This window comes from Brassica oleracea, unplaced genomic scaffold (genome assembly GCF_000695525.1).
Source record: "Brassica oleracea var. oleracea cultivar TO1000 unplaced genomic scaffold, BOL UnpScaffold00983, whole genome shotgun sequence".
Classification (NCBI taxonomy): domain Eukaryota; kingdom Viridiplantae; phylum Streptophyta; class Magnoliopsida; order Brassicales; family Brassicaceae; genus Brassica; species Brassica oleracea.
In genome coordinates, this window is record NW_013617568.1 from 1 (window position 1) to 22,800 (window position 22,800).

General features: G+C 35.0%; 7 protein-coding genes across 7 annotated transcripts; 3 read left to right on the plus strand and 4 right to left on the minus strand.

Annotated features, from left to right (window-relative positions):
* Positions 1–3,146: 3,146 nt before the first annotated feature.
* Positions 3,147–6,963, minus strand: LOC106320614 (triacylglycerol lipase SDP1-like). Its single transcript, XM_013758992.1, has 3 exons — positions 6,744–6,963; positions 5,122–6,570; positions 3,147–4,150 (listed from the first exon to the last, which is right to left on the minus strand). Exons 2-3 carry the CDS (start codon positions 6,562–6,564, stop codon positions 3,314–3,316), a joined length of 2,280 nt encoding a protein of 759 aa, XP_013614446.1. The 5' UTR covers positions 6,565–6,570; positions 6,744–6,963; the 3' UTR covers positions 3,147–3,313.
* Positions 6,964–7,516: 553 nt separating this feature from the next.
* LOC106320615 lies at positions 7,517–8,094 on the minus strand. The gene has a single exon (XM_013758993.1). It carries the CDS (start codon positions 8,073–8,075, stop codon positions 7,536–7,538), a length of 540 nt encoding a protein of 179 aa, XP_013614447.1. The 5' UTR covers positions 8,076–8,094; the 3' UTR covers positions 7,517–7,535.
* A 2,283-nt stretch (positions 8,095–10,377) lies between these two features.
* LOC106320616 (defensin-like protein 301) lies at positions 10,378–11,079 on the minus strand. The gene is made up of 2 exons (XM_013758995.1): positions 11,013–11,079; positions 10,378–10,663 (listed from the first exon to the last, which is right to left on the minus strand). The coding sequence occupies exons 1-2, from the start codon at positions 11,077–11,079 to the stop codon at positions 10,416–10,418; spliced, it is 315 nt and encodes a 104-aa protein (XP_013614449.1). The 3' UTR covers positions 10,378–10,415.
* Positions 11,080–12,494: 1,415 nt separating this feature from the next.
* Positions 12,495–15,148, plus strand: LOC106320613. Its single transcript, XM_013758991.1, has 12 exons — positions 12,495–12,840; positions 12,907–12,971; positions 13,100–13,172; positions 13,310–13,328; positions 13,488–13,607; positions 13,918–13,987; positions 14,098–14,141; positions 14,233–14,274; positions 14,354–14,413; positions 14,496–14,563; positions 14,701–14,758; positions 14,858–15,148. Exons 1-12 carry the CDS (start codon positions 12,533–12,535, stop codon positions 14,945–14,947), a joined length of 1,017 nt encoding a protein of 338 aa, XP_013614445.1. The 5' UTR covers positions 12,495–12,532; the 3' UTR covers positions 14,948–15,148.
* A 2,241-nt stretch (positions 15,149–17,389) lies between these two features.
* On the plus strand, positions 17,390–18,920 carry LOC106320617 (uncharacterized protein At5g39865-like). The gene has a single exon (XM_013758996.1). The coding sequence runs from the start codon at positions 17,622–17,624 to the stop codon at positions 18,717–18,719; it is 1,098 nt and encodes a 365-aa protein (XP_013614450.1). The 5' UTR covers positions 17,390–17,621; the 3' UTR covers positions 18,720–18,920.
* A 1,423-nt stretch (positions 18,921–20,343) lies between these two features.
* LOC106320619 (probable calcium-binding protein CML32) lies at positions 20,344–20,914 on the minus strand. Its single transcript, XM_013758998.1, has one exon. The coding sequence runs from the start codon at positions 20,850–20,852 to the stop codon at positions 20,421–20,423; it is 432 nt and encodes a 143-aa protein (XP_013614452.1). The 5' UTR covers positions 20,853–20,914; the 3' UTR covers positions 20,344–20,420.
* A 316-nt stretch (positions 20,915–21,230) lies between these two features.
* On the plus strand, positions 21,231–21,929 carry LOC106320620 (40S ribosomal protein S28-1). Its single transcript, XM_013758999.1, has 2 exons — positions 21,231–21,237; positions 21,571–21,929. The coding sequence occupies exon 2, from the start codon at positions 21,572–21,574 to the stop codon at positions 21,764–21,766; it is 195 nt and encodes a 64-aa protein (XP_013614453.1). The 5' UTR covers positions 21,231–21,237; position 21,571; the 3' UTR covers positions 21,767–21,929.
* The last annotated feature ends 871 nt before the right edge of the window (positions 21,930–22,800 follow it).

Below are 22,800 nucleotides of genomic sequence, written 5' to 3' on the forward strand. Positions count from 1 at the left end.
TACAAATAAATCTTAATTTTAATAATATGAATTATAATTATGTAAATTATCAATTTAAAATTAAATAATTTATGATTTTAATTTACTGCATATCATGCGGATCTTATTTAAAATACAATATGTATTTATTATTCGTTTTCTTTAAAAACACGTATTACTTTTTTTTTTGAAAAAAACTAAGGTCCGAATTGAAACATGCGGAACGTGCAGTTGTAATAGTAAGAAAAATATTTAGCAGTATATGTAAAGGTTTTTATTATTGTTAAGTATGGTACGGTGTGGGCGGTTGGAACATTCGGAGCCTAAAAACAATTAACCCTCTCTAAAGGCAAAAGAAAATTATTTTAACACTGACACGTCCACAGATGTTACATCTCACATGCATTGATGGATTTTGAACTATGTTGGACTTCTTCCTATATAATTAATACATACATTTAAAACCATCGTATCATTAGGTACCGGACAAATAAATCCTATTATATAGTTAATACATACGTTTAAGAGTTGATAACATTTTGGGACACTTTTTTATCTTTTTTAACACACTCAGACACAACTTGCTGGAGGGACACTTTCTCTCATGACTCATCACATTATGGACTATGCTACCCTTCGCTGGCTGAACCGAAACATGACTATCGTTAGAGTTTTATTAATTTTTAATTCTAACTGGTTTGTGGGGACCAAACATAATATAAATTAGTTTTCTGGAGTGTGTAGAAAAGAGGAACCGTTGAGAGCCGTTGGATGTCAATAGATCTAAGGGTGATGAGCTTTTGTGTGTAAAAGAAGTAGGTTTTGATAATAAATTCATGGTTTATCTGCTTTTTTGAAACTGGAACGAGCTACAGCTAGGAGGAGAAATGTAAAATTTTGTGGACGGGTTTTCGAAAGAACATATTTATTTTCTTCTAAAATTTTAAAATAATGTTTCATATTCTTTTTTTGTGGACGAGTTCATATCAAACATTTTAAGAGTTTTATCAATCTATTTATTTTTTTAGCCTTTTCCAAACCTACAATTTATATGTATGAAGTTTTTTTTGTGTACAAGGAGTTTGATCCAAAAAAAGTTTTGTACACGGAAAAATAAATTTTGATTTGTGAATGCAATAGAAAATACAACTACAAACATAGTGAGTCGCTAAAACATGAAAATTTATCCAAAAAATGTACCTTACCGCCCATGTTCTCTTCAGAACAGAAAAAGTCGTTCCATCACTCTAACCTCCAAACAAAAACCCAGAAGAGATGAAAAGATGTTTAGACCAAAGTTTTAATCTTTTAGTTCTAAACCTAAAATTCTCCGACGAAGACTCAAACTTTAACACATTAAACAGCAAGCGTACTTTGCACCTGAACAACCTTTATCTATTAAAAGGGTTTGTTGAAGATATTAAAAGGGTTTTCTAATAATTATCGGGAAGCGGAGGAAGATGGCCTGGGTAGAAAGCTGGAGAGGGAATCATGGAAACAAAACAAGCATCGAAAAATCTGGGTTCATGGTGTGCTTCGACGAACGATGAAGGAAGAATGGGAGAGATTCGAAATTAGGGTTGGGAATTTGGGAAAGAGAAAGTGGATCTAAGTTTTGAAATCAAGAATGGAGAGAGAATATGTGACTCGTGATTTTTCAATAATAAGAAATAGTCTTTTAATTAATTAGATGAGATAGTTGGTCTAGTTTGAGGACATGAAGGACAATACACATCCATAAAGTGTTTTACCAGCGGAATGTGTCTATATGTGTAATTCATAAGTCATAATGTGTCTTAGAAAGTAAAAATTTCTACATTTAAAACCATCGTATCATTAGGTTCCGGACAAATAAATCAATTTGGGAATTGGGATACAAAGGCAAACGCCCTCATAAACGCCAGCATGACGATTACAAATAACGTGATTGTTTGGTGGGCATCCATTACGAACACAGTCACGGACTCCTGTACATAAGTCGCCAATAAGAGCACCCTGGCCACAAGTACACTTGCGGTTTTTACATACTAGGTGACTATATACTCTGCAACCACGAGGATCACAGTCTTCAAGTTTGTTACATTGAAATCCACCTTCACTCTTCATTATGCCTGTGTTTTTAAACCAAAACCAATATCAAATTCAAATCAGATTAAACCAGATGATTGTTATCAGTTAAGTTTGTCATTATGAATAAGAGACCTGAACTACTAGGGCAAATTTTTGGTGTACCTATGTTTTATTAAAGGAAGGTGGACTGGAAAAGAAAAGAAAAATGTAACTAGTAATACTCATTTTCTTTGTTCTTCTCTTATTAGCTTCTTGCTCAATTTTCATAGATACCACTTTTTGTTAAGTATAGTATACTATCTAAAATATTCACAATTTCGTCAATTTTCTCATGTCATGGTTTCTAAGAAGAAATACTATCTTGGATCAATAGAATATTGCAACTGAAATTATAGAAACAGACATTTATGTTATATGTATATATATATATATATATATATAATTAAAGTATAAAACACCCGTAAAGAAATGACAAAGTTTTAGAAAACTTACACGAAGAAATTAGGAGAAGAACGACGAAAATGATTGTTATTTTTTCCATTCTATTTCTTCTTCAAAGTTCTCTTTTATTTAATTCTGGAGTGGCGTGTTTATATAAGGTTTTGGTCATCTTTGTAAAGAAAGTTTTTCAATGATATTGATCAAATCTTAAGAAGGTATTGATCTGATTTTAAGATACTTATGGAAAGTTGGAAACAGATATTGATCAAATAAATATATTTGGTTATATATATTGAAACGGATATTGATCAAATTGTTCATATCCTACACTATAAGCTAACTTGATACGGATATTGATTAAATCAATATAATTGGTAACTTAATTGACGGAGTAACATAATTTCAACGGACTAATATCTTTGACCAAAAGATAATCAACATGTAAAATGAGAACTAAAAACTTATTTCGGTAGCAGAAATAAGATTTCTACCAAAACAAATATAATTTTATTGCAAACATAGAATTCTATTACTCAAAGCCCACATATCAGTTCTCTGTAAACAAAAAGTTCTAATCATAAAACGCTAATTAAGTACTGTAGAATATTTTATTCAAGCTAGTATATATCACTCACTTCTCATAAGCTAAAATTATGTAAATAAATTGAACATGATTATTCAGTATTCTTTTTTCCGGAAATCTACAGATATTTCAACACAATAAATGAATAGGTGACACTCCATTCAAATACCAGACACCGGTTCTTGTAAACCTGAATCGTCTGAAGATACAGTAACCGAGCCGTTATGTTGGTATTCTTCATCATTCATCCACTTCATGTTCTGATTCAGAGCAATTATCCATCTCCTTCTCAGGTATGTCAAGCTGCACACTCTCCGGCAGCTCAGTGTTCTGGTTCTCGACAGACATTCCCAAGTCTTCTCTTCTAACAACGTTCAACACAATACCGTTACTCGTTCTCTCAGGCTGTAGAAAATCACCTTCAGTAACTGTTATGCTTGAAGTGTTTGCCGCTGGAGAACTGGGGCTGCTACTAAATCCTCTAGTCAATGCAATGTCAACATCAAGACTCTGAACAAAATCAATGAACTTATTAGCAGAAGCTGTTCTCATCAAAGGTCCACCAGTTCTTGTCCACGAACTCAAATCCACACTCTCCGTTTCACTATCACTCAGGTTCCTGAGATTACTGTCGGCGACTAGTTCATCAAGAGAACCAGTAGAGTTCTCTCTGGCTATAACGTTCCAAGAAGGGATTCTTTTAGAAGCATTGAACCTAGTTGTTGAAGCCAAACCGTGATGAGAGGAAGCTGCTCTCTCGGCGCTTCTTTTGAGCCTACGCATATGGTTGAGGACAGCTACACACTCATCAAGCGCGAGCTCGATCCCACAGTTTGCTTTAATGGCTGAAAGCTTCTCCCAAGTGCACCTCCTTCCTTGGTTAGCTGCTTTCTGAAGCTCCACGTGAGTAGGGTTTTGTATGATCTTTGAGTATTGAGCAAGAGTAGCAGGCACTACAACCGTTACATCACCTTCCCACTCTTGAGCAAAGAGCTTCGCGAGTCCACCGAGTGGGAAGCCAAGCTCTAGTACCTGGTTGCATCTATGTTTAACCTCCATCTCCACTAGATGCGCAAGCTACAAAGACAAGACACGTATAACGGTTATAACTAATCATTGACACATTTATCTGGAAGAATAGAACTGTACCGAACTGAAAAGACTAAAACCGAACCGAATTTCATAAATAACCAAAAATCCAAAAACTGAAACAGAACCGAATAGATATTTAATATTTTTAAACATAAATTATATACATAAAATGTTAATTATATTTAATTTCGAAATAACCAAAAATTCAAAAACTAAATCGGAACAGAGAGTCTAGAGCCGAATGAATATACAAACTTTATAAAATACAAATTATATACATAAATATATTTAATTTATGAATAACCAAATATCCTGAAATTACTATTTATAAACTGAATTACCCGAATATTATTTTATCCAAAATATTAAAATTTATATAAATTATCTCATATTTTTTAATCCAAAATTCCGAATTATCCGATATTTAAACTTAAAAACCCGAATTATTGTATGTTTTAACTTATATTATCCGAGATTACTCGCAAGAACAAAACTATTTTTTGAGGGATTAAGGGTCCCCAACTTTTCTATCCGAACCAAACCAAAATAATTGAATAGAAACCAAACCGAATTTTGTAAATATTCCAACAGTTTCTAAACTTCTAGAACCTAAAAAACAGAACGATATCCCTATGCCTAGTTATAACAAAGATCGAACAAAACCGAGTTAAGTATGAGACATATATACATACCTTGGCAGCGAATCTACCACCATAAGCTCGAATTAAATCCCTTAGTTTTCGGGATAGCTTTGAGAACTCTAATATGAACAAAAAAAAGTTTTGGTTTCTAGTTTGCTATCCGAAACTAACTGAAATAACCAAATAAAAAACAAACCGGATTTTGTAAACACCGAACAATTCCTAAATTTCTAGAACGTTAACCAAGGCCATGCCTAGTTATAAGTTATAACAAAGACCGAACAAAACCGAGTTAAGTATGAGACATATACATACCTTGGCAGCGAATCTACCACCATAAGCTCGAACTAAATCCTTTATACGCAGTAACGGAGCAATGTGAGGATTAGCTTGACTCACAATAAAATGATTAACATTAAACAGCTCCTTAAGCTGCATCATCGGCAAATCAACCTCCAAACTACCATCTCTCCACCTGCGTGCAGACGGTTCAGTACCTTCTTCCGGATCCAAGTTAAAAGGCGGATGATACGGCACAATCTCTCCACTTCTATCTTTAGCCATTAGCTCCTGAGCCTCAAAGAGACCAGGAAAGGCGCAAGAAGCAGTCACCGCGCTCCATATAACAACATGAGGCGAAGTCAAATAGTTAAGACACCGTGGCGGCTCGTGCTTCCTCGGGGAGCAAACCGTTATCCCAAGTATCCTCCCCGTTAGATCATAAGCCTCTTGGAACGTGAGGTTGCACGTGAGGCTCCTAAGCATGCACTGCAGCTGTCTGATATCGTGTAACGCCCCTTGCGTCATGACGCGTTTCACGATCGTGAAAACGCCTCCGAGCTGGTCAAAGAACTGTAAGGACTGCAGAGAGTTCTCGAAGAAGCCTTGCAGCTCGGGCCAGGACCTCGAGGCAACGACCGAGCAGATTATCGAGCCGACGCTGGAGCCAGCGATGATCCGAGGCAAGAGCTTGTGCTTGACAAGAGTCTTGACCACTCCTACGTGAAACGCCCCGAGAGAGGCACCGCCGCTTAGAAGCAGAGCCGTTCTACCAAAGGCGTGGCGCGTCTCGTGCATAAAAGAAAGCTTCTCATCTAAAGAAAGATCCTCTGAGGAGTCAGAGTTGTTACAAACCATTCTCAGCTGAGTAGAGACCTCGTCTATATACTCTTTGATAAGCCTAGGAACCTGGAGCCTTCCTTTGTGAAGCTCAGAGTTACACATGTTACCGAGGTTCCTCACGAGATCGGCTCTCATGCAGAACATGATGTCTCTGAGGGAACCTTCTTGGCGACGGTGGAGAAGCTCGTTGAGCTTGTTCTTAACCAGCTCTTCGTCGTAAAGATCAGACTCGTTTAACGTCTTCGAAGTTGTTGTTGTCTCCTTCTCCAGCATCTTAGCGGCGTGAGACCATTCCTCGTAAGTCAGAGCCGCGCGCATCATGTTCCTCCAGAACTTTCTTCGGTAAGCCATCTCTGACTTTATCTTCACGTTCGTGTAACGTTTTAGCGCGAAGGCGATGACTGTGACGACGGCTAAGATCCCTTGCGGGTTTTGCCGGGGGTGGAACCACGACACGAAGGGTGTAATAACCAGCTTTAATGTACGGAACCAATGGAGGAAGAAGCGAAAGAGATCGCGTCTGAGCTGTGTTATTGACTTGCAGAACAAGACTCTGAAGGCGATGGTTCGACCAATGATGGATGTTGGTCCGATTGAGAAGGGATCTACATTGGCTTCGTTGCTTATATGATCCATTAGAAACTGCAAATGTAACAAAAGTCAGAAACTTGACGATGAAGAGAAACAGAGTGTCGACAGAAACAGAGTATTATTGGAATCTTAAATCAAGTCTGAAACTTTTTTGTTTACCCAGATTTTGAATATCAATGAATCTATGAAGACGAGATCATGAACCCAGAAAATAACGAAATTACCTGAATCGAGAAGCAAGAGGAAACGTAAAACAGAGGACTTTACTTGGGAACAGAGAAGCAATCAGAAACAGAGGAGGGAAAGAGAGAGAAAGAATAATTAAATCATGGATTGCATAAGGAATCGCGACGAGATAAGAGAGAGAGATAATGGTGAGGCTGACGCAAGCTCGGACACTGCCGAGATATGGCAGATCACGAGTCACGACAGCTTCTTTTTTTTTTTTTTTTTCTGTTCTGTTCTTTTTTTTTGTTTGTTCTGTTCTTTTTTTTTGTTTGTTCTGTTCTTCAGCACTTTTTTGGATCAACGTGAGAGAGAGACGACAAGAAAAATAAGATTTACGCGAGAAAACAGCATAGTGTTGTCGTTTGAATAGGCCAAACAACATGTAGTTTAAGAAAACTGACAGATTCTTTTATATGGACGCCGAGTTTTTTTTTTTGTTTTCTTCTCTAAACGCTGCGTTTTACAACAAATTACTAATGTGGGATCAAGCAAACGCTGATTGGGAAATATTCGTGTCATTTCTAATTATAGACATTCCATTACTGTTTTAAAATTAGGATGAACAAACGATTTGTTAAGTTATTGAACGTGTAATGCAAGAGCATACGGTAACAGCAAATATCCCAGCTCTTATCTTCTAAACAAATATTAAAGTTTTATCATCAAGGGCTAGTTTATAACATAGCGTTAAAGTTTATATACAACCAAAACCCAAACAATTTTGTCCTTTGAACAAACTCAAGACTTTTCTTGTATAATATATCTATGATCTATCTGTTATATTCTTCTTAGTATTCAGATTCAGGTATGCTATCTAACACAGGTCTCCACCCTCCATTACATTCAAGATTATCATCATCATCATCAGTATGCAAAACTTGTTTCTCAAGAGTCTTGTACATCATCTCATGGACCGAGCCTCCTTGAAGCAGCTTCTCCAACTCTTGCTTACGCACAACGATCTTCATTCTCACAACACTCACGCTTTTGTTGTCATCTCTGTTGCTCTTGCTTTCATCAGTATCACCATGATGTTGTTCATCTTCTTCACTTGGTAATCTTTCTTCTTGTTTCACCTCAGGATCAGCAAACGTCACTTTCTTGGTCTTTTTCTTGTTTATTGTTGTTGGTAGGAGGTAGTAGAGACGACCAGAGAGAAGCATAGCATCAGGCGGAAGATGACAACTAGTATTGTTGTCGAAGACAGAATGGCCAGAGAACTGAGTAAGGATGTGATGAACACAAATGGGTTTTCTATATTCAAGTACCTTCCCATCATTTCTCACTATCTTTATCAATTTCTTCTCCATTACTAAACAGTTTCCCATCTTCTTCTTCTTTCTTTGCACTTTTTTATTTTGTGTTTGTTGTTGTTTGCTTGGAGATTTGTGTTTGTATATTTATAAGAGTTTTTGAGTTTTCGTTTAGTGCCCCCGGTTGGCGGTTAGTGCCATATCAGGTAGACCCCGGTTTGATTCTTCCATCTTTTCCTTTTTGTTACTTTTATGGTGGGTAGGGTGGTGTGGTCGGGGTGGTGCATTTTGTTCATTGTTCTATGTATCCTCTATGTGATTTTTCCTTCTTTATGAAAACATATTTCGGTTGGTGGTCCACAAATACAAGATTATGGTATCGCAGCTAATGTATATGTTTAGCAATGTGATCCCAAGTTGTACTGTATTTGATAAAATGTTCGGGTGTTAATTTTCTTTTTCATCATGACCTCATGTGTAACAAAAGATGTCAGCCAAAAATAAGACTATAACGATGATGAACACACTTGGACACTGAATCTACATGTTACAATTTCAACCATTGAACCATAATTAATTTATACATAATTATGTTTGTCTATATATTGTTGCATGTCCGTATTTAATTTTACCCTCTAAATTCGTAGTAATCTAACTATCGTATCGAATTAAGGATATCAATTGATATTTGTGTGTCTTGGTATTTTTTTATTATCGAAAAACATGAAATAATATTCCAACTTTCGTATCGAATTAAGGATATCAATTGATATTTGTGTCTTGTATTTTTTTTTAGAACATGATATAATATTCGTCTCTCAGAAATACGGTAGAAATGAGTAGAGGTAAAACTAGAGGATGAGAAGTAAATTTGTGGTCAACGCAAACCATTTAAATGGTATATACGTGATGGGTGGGTGTGGGTCAGTGGGTACTGGGAGTATAAGAACTATCAAATGTTTGTGCCAAAGTGGATTCACTTTCATCTTATGTATTACTAGTAATGTTCAAGGTCAACTGTCGATTAGCAATAAACGCACACAGTAAAATAATGCGGTATTGACATGATAATGTATGTTCTAGCATATTGTAGGGCTTTCTCATAATGACGGATATACAAATTTGTTGTATATAAGGAATTAGAAACCAAAAAACTATACGTTTTCCACAATAAAAAAATTTCATCTAATAAATTATATGAGTCATAGGGAGTTAGTTCTACCTAAAGATCACATTCCAAACCAGCTCTCTTGTTGAACTTATCTAGTTAAGAAATTATTTTGGAATATAGAATGGTAAAATGTTATGTTACATGAAAACAAAAAATTATCATTCAAAGTATAGACATCAAACGCTTATAATTAGTGTGACAATTAACCATAGCTTAACGTTATAAACTTGATAAAATAAGCATGCCATTGAATTTTGCTCAAGGCATCGAGTACGTTTCCTGTGTTATAGTGGTGGTGGCAGAAAAAAATTGTTTACGGTATCTCAATGGCTGGAATTATTTTTGGAAAACTTTAACCAAAAGCGCTAAACATAAACATGTCACTAAAGAATCAGAGATTCTTTTTTCATTCTCTTTGGAAAAATACAAAGAGCCCTTTCGTGATCCCAAGTGACGAAGGAAAAAGGAATTTAGATTTCTCAGTCTTGAGTTCCCATGCTTTTGGTCGGCTCACGTGCTACCCTCCACCAAATCTACTTACGTCACGTGAGTAGTCCTCTGTTGTTGGTACTTGGTAGGCGCCGTCCAAAGACCTCTTTTTCGTTAGAGACGATCTCAGAAGGCGTGAACACAAATATAGGCCCATTAATAGTTCGAAGCCTATATCTTAATGAAGATATACAACATTTTTATTGGGACTGGGAGTTTCATACATGACATGTGTGGGAGTAGAAAGCCTAAATGTGTGTTTATGCCAAGTGCAAGACGGCGGAGTATGGCTGTATGCGTCATAATCCAACCAGTGCCCTTAGGTTTGTGTATAAATGGGGCCATAAAGTCTGACCCATATATTTATTTTTTCTTTACTAAAAATGTTGTCATTATTTACCAAGAGATGTTATTACATAAAAATCTATAATAAAATTAAGTTATTTTAATGAGAACTTATGTTTAAAATCAAGATTAATTGTAAGTCTAAAAATTAGTTTATGTAGTAAAGTTGTTTCATTTTTTTCAAAAACTATAACAATTTGGCTATCGCAACCAAAACACTAGTTCGTACCTTCACACACGTAGTTGATTATACGATTATGCCAATGCCTGCATGAATCATTAAATAAACAAATTGATTCTTATAATTTTATCTCATCTTTAGATTTCTTTTTTTTATTAGTTGGATTACTACAATTTTTTGTAGATAATTAAAGACATACATCTAGAACTATTCCAGTCATTGTAGACCACTAAATCAACTTTGGGACACAAGTGCAGTGGCCAATCTTGCATTTTACTTGATTCTTTGGTGGACACCCATCAGGAATACAGTCACCATCTCCTTTACAATTACCGCCAATAAAAGAACCATGGTCACAAGTACACATGTGGTTTTGACATATTACACCTGAATATACTCTGCTGCCCTTGCAACCACGAGGATCACAGTCCTCAACTTTGTTACATCGAGATTGACCTTCACTCCTCATTATCATGCCTTTGTACCAAGAATTAAATTTAAGTCAAACCAAACCAGATGATTGTGTACCTCTATTAAGTTAAAGGAGAGGGAGGTGAAGAAGAAAAACAAATTGTAACTAGTAATAATCATTTCAATGTTCTTCCCTTAATTTCTTGCTTAATTTTCATAATTCACTTTTTGATGTAGTATAAAAATTGCACCTAAAACAGTTACAAATTTCATCATTTTTCTCTGGTAGTTGTTCGATTAATATAATATTGCAACTAAAAGGCAAATCTAGATTAAATAAACATGTACAAATTTTCACATATATATTTAATTATTTAACGCCTGAAAAGAAATGACAAAGTTGTGGAATACTTACATGAAGAGATTAGGAGAAGAACAACGAAAATGATTGTAATTTTCTCCATTTCTAAGCTTTCTTTCATTGTGAGGGTGATTAGAAACGTATTTATATACGATTTTGGTCACTTTTGTAATGGAAATAACTTTAATTTATATCTTTGACCAAATTTAAAAAAAATTACTTCTTTTTTTACTTCACATACTTCAGAAAAGTTGGATTTTATATAATTTTCTTCCGAAATAAGACTATACATAATAGATACATAATCTCCTGTACATTAAAAGAGATGCACTTCTAAAAAGAAACCTTTTTAAAAAAATTGTATTCACAAGTTTGCTACTGTGAAGTGTCATGTGAAGTGGCATCATGGAGATTTTTTTTTTCAAAAAAAAGAACCTAACGTGTCATAAGGAGAATGCTTCTCAAATATTAATCGTACAACATAATGTATTCACGTAATAATTTTCTTAATCAGTTCATTTTTAGTTCATGCATCTTAACATTTGTATTAGTGAATTGAAGTTTTTTTTTTACAGCGTGAATTGAAGTTATTTATGTGTTGAATAATATCATTCTTGAAAGAAAGAAATAACAAAATCATTAAAATTCACATCAGTTAAAATGCTGGAATGAAAAAGTTTTTAGAAATCGAAAGTTCCGTACCTTTCCGAACTTGGTCATGATTGAGGCTTATGTACACGAATACAACAAATAATTGTGATTATTTATGAATTAAGAAAACTGAGGTGAAAAATACCACACAGATCTCTAATTTAGCCAAATATTGATTTTATTTACAGAATTTTCATATTATACCAAGAATTAGAAACATAATTAGATTGCTGAAAAAAATAAGAAATCAAAAAAGCTTTAAGAGAAAAAAGAAAATTTGCGAAATCGATTAAAAACAGATTTTTCACTCGATTGTATCGTGTTTTTATTATATTTACCAAGATTTTTTTAAATAAAAAAGTACACGCTATTAGTTATATATCACGTAAATTTTACAATATGTTCAACAATATTGACACGATGTCCAACCATTTTGATTAATATTTTTAAAATATGGTCAGATAATTATGTATGTGAAATAACCTCAGAATATTTGTTATACATTTTATTTTATTTTGCTTTATATTAATGGAAGAAAGTATATATAGGTAAAATATTTGGATCCGAAGAACCGAACGAACCGAACATGATTTGAAAGTAATATTAAACACAAACTAAAACCGATTAAGACTCAGATGTATCTACAATTTTAATATTCAAATAACCAGATCTGAATCCAATTCATTTACGTCTAAATCACAATTATATATTTAAATATATTAGTTATTTCAAATTTTATACTTATCTATCAGATATTAATAAATAAATATGAAGATATCTAAAGATAGGCCCATTAATTGTTAGGGACGATCTCAGTAGGCTTAAGGCCCAAAGATAGGCCCATTAATTGTTAAGATCAGAACTCGCAGCAGTAACGACATCACATCCCTCAAGTTCATCAGCGAGAAGAGAGAATCGAATCGATGGCGGGGATGCTTGCGAACAGTGTCCTCCTCCCTCAACCTTCGATTTTCCTTCCCGTTTCTTCTTCTCGAAGCAGCAGATCAATCCGAAAAACCCCCCTAGTCATGGTCAAAGCCTCCTCCAAACCTTCCGACTCTGTCTCAGCGTCCACCAAATCCAAATCCAGCGACGCTGTGTTCACTGCTCCTCCCGGTTTCAAGCCTCCCGAGCCGAAACGCTTCGCCGTTAAACCGGGAAAGCTCTTAGATGTACTGGGTGCTGCAATCGGAGTGCTTCTCCGACTCGGCACTGGCGTTTTCGTTTCTGGGTAAAGAAGTTGTTTCCTTTTCTCTCTTGAAATGAGTGATGGTTTCAGATGATTTGATCTGAGCAGGTACTCTGCTTCTTTCGTGTCTAAGGATGCGATTCCAGCTGATCAGTATGCGTTGCGAATTGGGGGTAATCGTGATCAAAGTTCCAACCTTTCTATCACTCTCTGTTTCTCTTCTTCTAGTTAAAGCTGTGGACTTTTTTATTCAGATGGGCTTGTGATGGTTATCTTAAATGTTGGTTGATGCTATGTGTAGGGATCACGGTGAAGGAAACCTCAAAGCTTGGGCCTCGTCCTGAGAAACCCATTGAGATATATGAGTTTGAAGGGTATGTATGTATATGCTCTATTGATGATTGTATGTGTTGTGTTTAGTTTATTCATTTAGACTGTTTTGGCTTCTATTATCTCTTGGTTATTGAATGAATATTTTATTTTTCATCTGTTTCCGGTATTCGAATTAAAGCTGTCCCTTTTGCCGTAAGGTAACAGTGACACTATCTTCTTCTACTTAATCGGTGTTATTAGCCTAAAATTCTGAAGATTTGGTTTTACTTAAAACTTTTGCTTGGTACCATGAATCATTATATTCTTGATGTATTGCAACAACTTAGGGTAAGTCTACTAATGTTGAGAGGTTGCAGGTTAGGGAAATGGTTACAGTGTTGGATCTTGATATTCTCTACTTTCCTTGCCCAAGAGGGAGTCCCAATTTCCGCCCTATGGTTAACCAGATGGGTGGCAAACAACAGTTTCCTTACATGGTTTGCCTTCTTTATCCTAAGATTTTTTTCATTTTCCCACCAAAGCCATCATTGAAAGTAGTTGTCTTTGCCCTGTTATGTCCTTCTTTGCTTTGAGTTGAATTCATGATGTGGTTCAAGAAGACATTTATGAAAACATAAGTCTCTTTTTTGCTTATGAACTCTTGAAAAATCTTAGAATTCATTTTCACTGTTTAAACTTATGGCATAAACAGAAACTTATATGTGTTGTCTTGACACCACTTTACTCAGTAAAAGTGATTTTTTAATGTTCAGTGTTTAATTATACGATGTTCTCTTTTAATTATAGGTTGATCCAAATACGGGAGTGTCCATGTATGAATCAGATGGAATCATCAAATATCTGTCCGAGAAATATGGTTGGTTTCTGCTTCCCAATGGCTTTTTGACAATATTATCATCTTTTCATTATTATTACTATTCAAGTACTAATGTTTTTTTTCTCTAATGTTTGGTTAAACTTTTTCAGGAGATGGAACAGTTCCTTTAAGTCTGTCACTTGGTCCTTTAACGGTTAGTTTCTTTGCACAATTTGCCGATTATTTTCCTATTGCTTCGAAATTCAAGAGTAATATTAGTATCATCAACCACGTCGATGTTGTAGGCTATAACAGCTGCCTTTGCAACGCTTGGTCGTCTAGGAAAGGTAACAAGAATCTCTATTTGCATTATCTGGCATATATTCTCAAAGACACCAGCAAAATGCGTGAGTTTTTACCATGCAGGGTAACTTGTACACACCAGCAAAACTACCACCTAAGCCACTTGTATTCTGGGCATACGAGGTTTTGGCCTTATCAGTTTTCTTCGATCTTCAAAAAACAAAATCTTATTTAACAAACAATCTCTTTTTGAATTGCTCTGAAGGGTTCTCCGTTTTGCAAGCTTGTACGCGAAGTTCTTGTGGAACTGGAGTTACCACACATTCAACGCAGGTATATCAACAACAACAACATAAAAACTCTTAGAACAGCCACCATCTACTGCTTTATTTTATTTGTTTTAAAGAATCAAAACCAAAGGAACAATAGTCTTTTGTTGATATTAGCTGTCTTTTGTTAATCTTTACCAGTTGTGCTCGTGGTAGCCCCAAACGGCAGGAATTGCTTATGAAAGCTGGTCACTTTCAGGTGGGCTAGAGACATACATATGTGTCTATACAATATAATATACATAGAGAAAGTTGTCAAATGTGAAGAAATCTGTTTGTTTTTCTATGTAAAAAACAGGTGCCTTGCCTGGAAGATCCAAACACTGGAGTAAATATGTTTGAGAGTGCAGAAATCATAGAGTATCTGAAGCAAACTTACGCTGCTTAAAAGTGGATCTTCTTCACTTAAAGTGAATGCGTGAATGGGTAAGCAAACTTATGTTGTTTGGTTCAGGTACTTCCGGTTAATCAACTCAACTCAGTTATATGTAAGTGTAGGGTTTAATGATCAAGAAATGTACCTATACATAAACCAAATGTACTGTGACATGATTATCCAGGCGTTGATATTCTTTTATACAATTTTCAATCAGTTAATATAAATTTTAAAAAACTCGTGTGATGGAGAATGAACTAGAGAGAGTAGCATCATGTGATGTCCGAGTATATGATTACACCCACCAACACATTTGTGGTCCGTTTGTTTAAACTTTAGTTTGCATGGCTATTTTTGTTTCTTTTCATGTGTCCTTTTGTATATTGATTTTGACAAAATTTGTTAATTAATCATCCATAAATTCGAATCTGAAGTTTCAAAATGTTTTCCCTGTAATTGTTTGTTTAGTTGTTAGTGGTTGTATTGTCGGCTTTTGCACTTTAGTTGCTTGTTGTGGACGGATAATGTTAGTTAATCTTATATACTAAAAGAGAAATGATTCATGTGTGATTTTTTTTAAAATAGACCTAATAGACCTATTACTAGAAAATCATGTTACATTTAATTTCTAATCTTATCATTATTATAGATCTAAATAATTCATTTTCTAGATTATAAAAACTAAATAATATGTCTACTACATTATAGGAACTAAATAACTATCAATTTTTTCCAAAAAAAAACGCAATCTGGAAACAACCAATTCAATAAAAAAAATATACGATAAAATTATTATGTTTTAAAAAGTGATAGACACACCTCATATATATATTATACTCTCTCCGTTCCTAAAAAAATCCATATTTTAGAGAAAAAAATTGTTTCAAAAAGATACATATTTTATATTTCCAATATGCATGTTTTATCAACTAATTGCAAACTTCAAAAAACTTAATTGTACTTACTGAAATTTTATTGGCTTAAAATTATGGGAAAAAGATAATCACAAAAAATTATACAAATGTAATATGTTTTCCTAAAATGTGTGAAAAATCTAAAATATGTAACATTTTGAAACGAATGAAGTAATATATACCAATGTAGAATTAAAAACAAAATGTTTATATAAAAATAAATGAAAATAAACATCCGCACGGTTGAGCAGATCGAGATCTAGTTACTTGTTATTACTACCGCACGTTAAATCAATCATCTTTATATATAAATGGAGCGAAAATAGTTTATATGTTTTATTTTTTTAGTATTCTTGTCCTCAATAGTAGGCCTAGGACTTTTATTCGAGATTCAGATTCGATCTGGATCCGATCCGAAAATCCGAATATCCGGATGGGCCGAATCCGGATCCTGATAGTAAAATGTTGGATCCGTCAAAGCCGGATTCGGATCCGGATATCTTTATTTTTAGTCCGGATATCCGGATCCGTAAGTTTTATTAATAACTATTTCAAAAATAATAATATCTATATATAAAAATTAATTTTATTTAATATATTTTCATTTTTATAATAGTATATATAAATTGTATGTAAATTTTGTAATATTATACATAGAAATAATTAAAAACATTATATATTTTTTTTATTTTTAAATTATTTTTAATATTTTATATATATTAATATTATTTTTTATTTATTTTAAGGATCCAAATCCGGATCCGGATATCCGTCGGATATTACAATTTTTAAAAGGATATCCGACATCCGGATATCCGAAAACCCCGGATCCGGATAAAGATAGTAAAATTATGAATCCGCCAGATAAAAATCCGAATCCGGATGCCTTAAAACTGTCCGGATACCCGATCCGTCCCGGGCCTTCTTCAATAGAGTGTTTCTCTTGCTCTCAATAGAGTAATATACATTAGCTAAGGACGGGTCCTTTCTGTATGATGGCATTATGAATTAGATATGCTATTGATTTTATATATTATCATGATATCATTTCAGTCTTTTTTAATTTAAAGAGCAATCTATGGTGAGTGGGTATGTCTAGATTTCTATTATTTTAATTTGAAAATAGAATAACCTCCTTTACCCTTAATATAATGTCTCTCAAATATTGTTCCACATAATTTTTTTGCTTCAACAATATAAATTTAATTAGGTTATTAGATTAATGTTTAGATATTTATTATTAAGTGGCTATAGTCCCAAGTTCCGAACCAAAGTATTGATAAACAAAAGGGTGGTCAACTATTATAATTTCAATATATAAATTCATATGCACATTGGCACATTGCTAAAAACAATTGGAAAGCGTTAACGGTCGCTTAACGTACAATAATAGACCGTTGCAGTCTGCAATTGCAGGAATCTAGGCAAAGAGAAAAGGTATAAAAAGCTTTACAGGTAAAATTCGAAGACAAAAATATTTTCAGGAGGCAAAATGAAATAAGATAGGAGTTTAATGAGGGCTAGCTAGTAACTTGAAAAGGTTATACGGTAAAAACTAGATAAAACATAAAGATAAGGGTTGTGTTACAAAAAAAAAACCAAAACATAAAGATCAGGGTCTTCCGACAAAAGTCTATCGATCCACTTAAAACACTTCCACAATGTCCGTTCGAAAAAATATGACCGTTTGAAAGTAAATAAATTCAGAAATAATAACTCCCTTCCTCTACTTCAATCTCTGTTTCTTCCCTCAGTAAAAAATCGAGAGAGAGATGGGTTGTGTTTCTTCTAAGCTAGTAAAGAAGAAACTAGTAAGAGAGATTCGAGTCAACAACGGCGGCGATCACATTGTCTCTCTTACTTCCACTACTTACGGTCATCTCGATCTCGACCAACGAGCAGAGACGACTTCTCCTAAGTTACAGGAACTCACTAAAGGCGAAACCTTTGAACCAAGGAGATCTAATGCACAGAGAGATGATCCAGAGATAATCAACACATGGGAGCTTATGAAAGATCTCGAAGATCCGACGAAGATTAGCCCCAAATCTCGCGGAGTGTTCGGGAGATCGTGGAAGACTCCGGCGAAGTCGAGCCTGGAGTCTCCGAAGAGGAACGGTAGTAGTAAGAGATTCAGAGGAAAAGAAAACAGAGGAGAGAAACAGAGTCCGAACCAGGTTCCGAAGAGAGGCGTGATGCGTTTGAGTTTCCCTCTCAAATCAGAAGAGCCTTTAGCGGTTACTACGCAGAGGAGGAAGAGTTTCAGTCCAACGTTCGATCCGGAGCTCGTAGCTTCTTACGAGAGAGAGCTCTCTCAGGAGAAGGAGCAGATCAAGATGGTGATAAAAACAGAGGAAAAAAACAGAGGATCGGAGAGGATCCTCGAGAGTTTCCTGGAGAAATGCCCGCCGGGAGGAGAAGACTCGGTGGTGGTCTACACAACGACGTTACGAGGGATAAGGAAGACGTTCGAGGATTGCAATAAGGTGAGATCGGTGCTGGATTCACACGAGGTTAGATTCTCGGAGAGAGACGTGTCGATGCACTCTGTTTTCAAGGAGGAGATCAGGGGCATTTTGGGAACGAGGCAGGTGAAGATACCGGCGGTGTTCGTGAAGGGGAGGATGATAGGAAGCGTTGAGGAAGTGATGAGGTTGGAGGACGAGGGTAGATTGGGAATTTTGCTTGAGTGTATGCCTAAACAGAGGATGGGAGGTGGTTGCTGCTGTGGGTGCGGTGGGATGAGGTTTGTGATGTGTGATGTTTGTAATGGAAGCTGCAAGGTTAGGGATGTGGAGAAGAAGAATAATACTGTTAAGTGTTTGGTGTGTAATGAGAATGGTTTGGTTCTTTGTCCACTTTGCTCTTAGAAGAGCTTTTATTCTTCAGTTTTTTTCTAATTTTTATGGTGAAATTGGGGGAAGCTGGAAGAGGATTGACTTGGTTTTGGTTTGTAATGATTTGATTACAGAGTTTTCAAAGTTGGGTTAAGGGTTCTTGGTGTGTGAACAAGTGATGTAATCTATTTTAAGTGTTTGTAAACGTTTTTTAATCAAGTATTCAATTTATTTTGTTTAGACCCTTTTAAATACCACTTCAATGGCCTAGTTAGTATTTGACAGACCACATACTTATTCGTTTGATTTTTTTTTTTGGTATTGCTCCTTGGTTTAATTTGCACTACAAAACTTGAATTACAATTTAAATAATACAAACGAATTATATTAATGAATAAAACGAACAAAAGAAAATTAAGAAATACAATTTAGTTTTGATTCTTCTTTGCTTTGCTTACACTAAGTTGAAAATATATTCTTTGGAAATATGCAAAATAGGTTTTTCTTTTATTTATAAGTATTGGTAGGATTGGCAAAAGAACAAAAAAAAAACTCGATGTTACATTATGCATTAAGTAGATGTTGGTGTATCGGTGCAAGAGATAACATCAAAGTTTGGAAAGTTAGACAAGAAAGAGAGAGAGAAAAAGATTCATTGTTCAAATATCATAAAAACTTCGAAGAAACATATATAAACACAAAAGTTCTATTTGTTTCTTTTGTATTTTAGCGTATAACAAAAGTGAGATTTTGATTGTCTTATCCTACAAAGGGATTTCGTGTAACCCAAAGTTTGGAATATGGTCGAAATACTTTTTAAGAAAAACACGGTGATTCAATCATTATCCAAGTATATAATTCACAATTTTACGGGTTACAACCTTAATAACCAACACTTATTGTTTCCAAGACGCTTCAACACAACATGAAGCTCACCCGGTGAAATCTTACCATCACCATCAATGTCAAACAGATCAAAAGCGCCTTTCAGATCAGCTTCTTCCTCCTCCTTATCTTTGCTAGCAAAGCACTTGGCATATTCTGTGATGTCGATTTGAGCGTCACCATCAGCATCAAGCTCTTTGAACATCTCATCGATTTCTTTAGACGTCATCAAAGGAGAGAAAACACGGATTTATTGAGAGGACTCGTCCCATGAAATTTTACCATCTTTGTTTTTGTCGATACGTTCAAAAACCTTGACGTTTATAATCATATTGTAGCTCAATACCCAACCAATGTCTCTAGGCTCTAAACGATGGAAGGGAAGAGAGAGTTTGAGATATGAGTTTGTGCTTTTGTTTTGTTTTTGCTTCTCAGATGTTTTATGTTGGTATGTGTTATAGTAAGCAAAACAGATATGAGTTTGTGCTTTTGTTTTGTGTTTGCTTCTCAGATGTTTTATGTTGGTATGTTGTATGTTGTATGTAGTATGTAGTAAGCAAAACGTGTTCTTTTTATTTTCAATATTAAATAAATGTTCGTCTCATTATAGCTTTAAACTTTAGAGATTAGATCAAGGTTTAATTTGATAATGTATATTTTCCTTTTAATTTAATCAAATCTTAATTCGTATTGGAATAAAACTAAATATTGAAAACCTTTTTTTAGGTTAGAAAGAGATAGATACAAATCCAAACTAAATCATTCATGTGCACGATAACTTTGAAGTTAATAAAACTACATTCATAAAAGAGAAAGCAAAAGCATAAACTAAAGAAAATATAGGTAAAATCATAGTAACCTCTTGTCAGAATTCATCATAGTCTTGAATTCTTCAAAGCTAACATGACCATCTTGGTCTGCATCAACGGCACCAACCATGCTAGCACATTCCTCCATTGACTTATTCCTTCCAAGACGCTTCAACACAACATGAAGCTCACCCGGTGAAATCTTCCCATCACGATTAATATCATACAGATCAAAAGCTTCTTTCAGAACAGCTTCTTCTTCTTCTTCTTTTTCGCCAACCACATAGCACTTGGCGAATTCTACAATATCTATTTGACGGTCACCATCAGCATCAAGCTCTGTGAACATCTCATCGATTTCTTCAGACGTCATCAAAGGAGAGAAAGCACGGATCCATTGAGAGAACTCGTCCCATGAAATTTTACCATCTTTGTTTTTGTCGATGCTTTCAAAAACCTTAACGTAAGACATTGTTGGTTGCTAATGAAAACTATATGAATGATGGATGTAAAGAAGTTTATGAAATAAGTTGTGCGAGGAGATCTATATTTATAGCGAAAATCTGTATGGAGATTTCCTTTTTAAAGAATCCTAATCCTTAATGGTTTTCGTATTATCCTTTTATTAAATTTATAAAACACGCGTTGACTTAAAAGAACCGGCTAGAATCACTGAACGTGTAACCTGAACAACTATAAAGCCCAGCCCATACAAATTTCCTTGGGCTTTTTATATGGGCCGATCGGATCAGCACCCCCTATAAAGTCTCAACGTAACAACACTCTTTATCGATTCTCTAGAAATTAGGGTTTTTGCATCGCCGCACCTCCGCCTCTCCCTGAGCCTTCGTCTTCAGGTATCTTCAACCTTCTGATTCTCATCTTATATTTGATTATCGCAATCTTGTAGAGATTTGTCGTCTTCTTTTTTCATTTCTCTCGGAACTGTAGTTAGATAACTCTGCTCTGCTTGTAAGATAATGCTTCAGACAGCGATTAGAAACAAGGATTGTTAGTTTGTGCTGTCTTCATTCCTAATTAGAAATCAATAATCACGTGCTATGGTCTTACTATTATGTAACTGTTCCATGAATAGTTATAAGCGAAGCAGATTTGAATATATCCTAGCAAATGTATTAATAAATGTGAAATTTTGATAAAACTTTCATATTTGTTATTTATTGAATCAGAATGGATTCTCAGATTAAGCACGCCGTGGTGGTGAAAGTGATGGGTCGTACTGGATCCAGGGGTCAGGTGACCCAGGTACGAGTGAAGTTCACAGACTCTGATCGTTACATTATGAGGAACGTTAAGGGACCAGTGAGAGAAGGTGACATCCTCACCTTGCTCGAGTCTGAGAGAGAAGCTAGGAGACTTCGTTGATTCGCCTTGTTCTTTGTTCCTTCTCCACTAGTAGAAACAAGAAGACAGAACTACGTCTTGCTTTATCTCTCTTTTTTTCTGTTTTCTGTGTCTGGACTAGTGATTATGCCTTCGAATTGAATTTTGTTTTTGCTATAAGACATTTCATGGATTGATTTATGTTCTGGTCGTCCCGTAACCAGGCCCTGCTTAGCTTAGTCTTAACCCTCTAAATCTCTGATATTAATTCATCAACGGAAATGATGTAGAAAGCTCTAAGCCTTTTTAGATTATATATGATCACTTATATTAATTTTCTCCAGGCTATTCTCTAATGTTTTAATTTTCAAATTTTTGCTTCAAAGTAGCCTTTCGGCTTGATCCATTTCAAGCCTGACCATGGTTTTATCCACTGGGTGGAGTTCGTCCAGACCATATGCGCTTAGACATGAAACGGTTCAGTTTGGACTTTTCCAAACGTGTTCAAGTGTTTTTTGGCTTACCGTAATATCGTTACTTGACATGGATGAACCCCACGCTTTGTGTGTTTTATTTTGTGGCTCTTTATCATCAGATGCGAGGATTCCAAAAAGATCGTTTGTTCATTTTCAGATGACCGTCGAAGATGCAACAGCAAAAACTATCATGAGATTGAGAAGATTCAGTTAGTAGCTTTTGGGTTATAACGCATTCTCTGTTTCTTGCTACATCTTTTGGTTTAAATCTTCATCAAGCTAATTGATACGTTGGCCACTAGTCTAGTTGATGTTCTATTGTTCTTCTTTGAAATATATGTTTTGTTAAATTTATGATTAAATTCTCAATCAAATTTAGCTTCTACAGGGCTGGGATTGGTGACCACTAGATGAATGGCAAAAATGAACAAAATAATGAATCAAAGTTCATGTGTGGAATTGAAAAAAATAAGAAAATATGATTTTTTTTTTTCATTTTGTTCCTCACCAGAATTGAGAGGAAAATTTTTCTTTATAATTTCATTTATCTATCAAGAATTTAGACTATCTTCAATGGCGTTTCATTTTTCACTTTTTGCT

Excerpts from the sequence above, each read along its gene's own strand:
- LOC106320614 (XM_013758992.1), bottom strand. The coding sequence starts at position 6,564 with ATGGATCATATAAGCAACGAAGCCAATGTAGATCCCTTCTCAATCGGA. Across the intron at positions 4,151-5,121 it reads GTGGTAGATTCGCTGCCAAG|CTTGCGCATCTAGTGGAGAT; the intron begins GTATGTATATGT and ends TTGTCTTTGTAG.
- LOC106320615 (XM_013758993.1), bottom strand. The coding sequence starts at position 8,075 with ATGGGAAACTGTTTAGTAATGGAGAAGAAATTGATAAAGATAGTGAGA.
- LOC106320616 (XM_013758995.1), bottom strand. The coding sequence starts at position 11,079 with ATGAAAGAAAGCTTAGAAATGGAGAAAATTACAATCATTTTCGTTGTT. Across the intron at positions 10,664-11,012 it reads TCTTCTCCTAATCTCTTCAT|GCATGATAATGAGGAGTGAA; the intron begins GTAAGTATTCCA and ends CTTGGTACAAAG.
- LOC106320613 (XM_013758991.1), top strand. The coding sequence starts at position 12,533 with ATGGCGGGGATGCTTGCGAACAGTGTCCTCCTCCCTCAACCTTCGATT. Across the intron at positions 12,841-12,906 it reads ACTGGCGTTTTCGTTTCTGG|GTACTCTGCTTCTTTCGTGT; the intron begins GTAAAGAAGTTG and ends TGATCTGAGCAG. Across the intron at positions 14,275-14,353 it reads CGCTTGGTCGTCTAGGAAAG|GGTAACTTGTACACACCAGC; the intron begins GTAACAAGAATC and ends TTTACCATGCAG.
- LOC106320617 (XM_013758996.1), top strand. The coding sequence starts at position 17,622 with ATGGGTTGTGTTTCTTCTAAGCTAGTAAAGAAGAAACTAGTAAGAGAG.
- LOC106320619 (XM_013758998.1), bottom strand. The coding sequence starts at position 20,852 with ATGTCTTACGTTAAGGTTTTTGAAAGCATCGACAAAAACAAAGATGGT.
- LOC106320620 (XM_013758999.1), top strand. The coding sequence starts at position 21,572 with ATGGATTCTCAGATTAAGCACGCCGTGGTGGTGAAAGTGATGGGTCGT.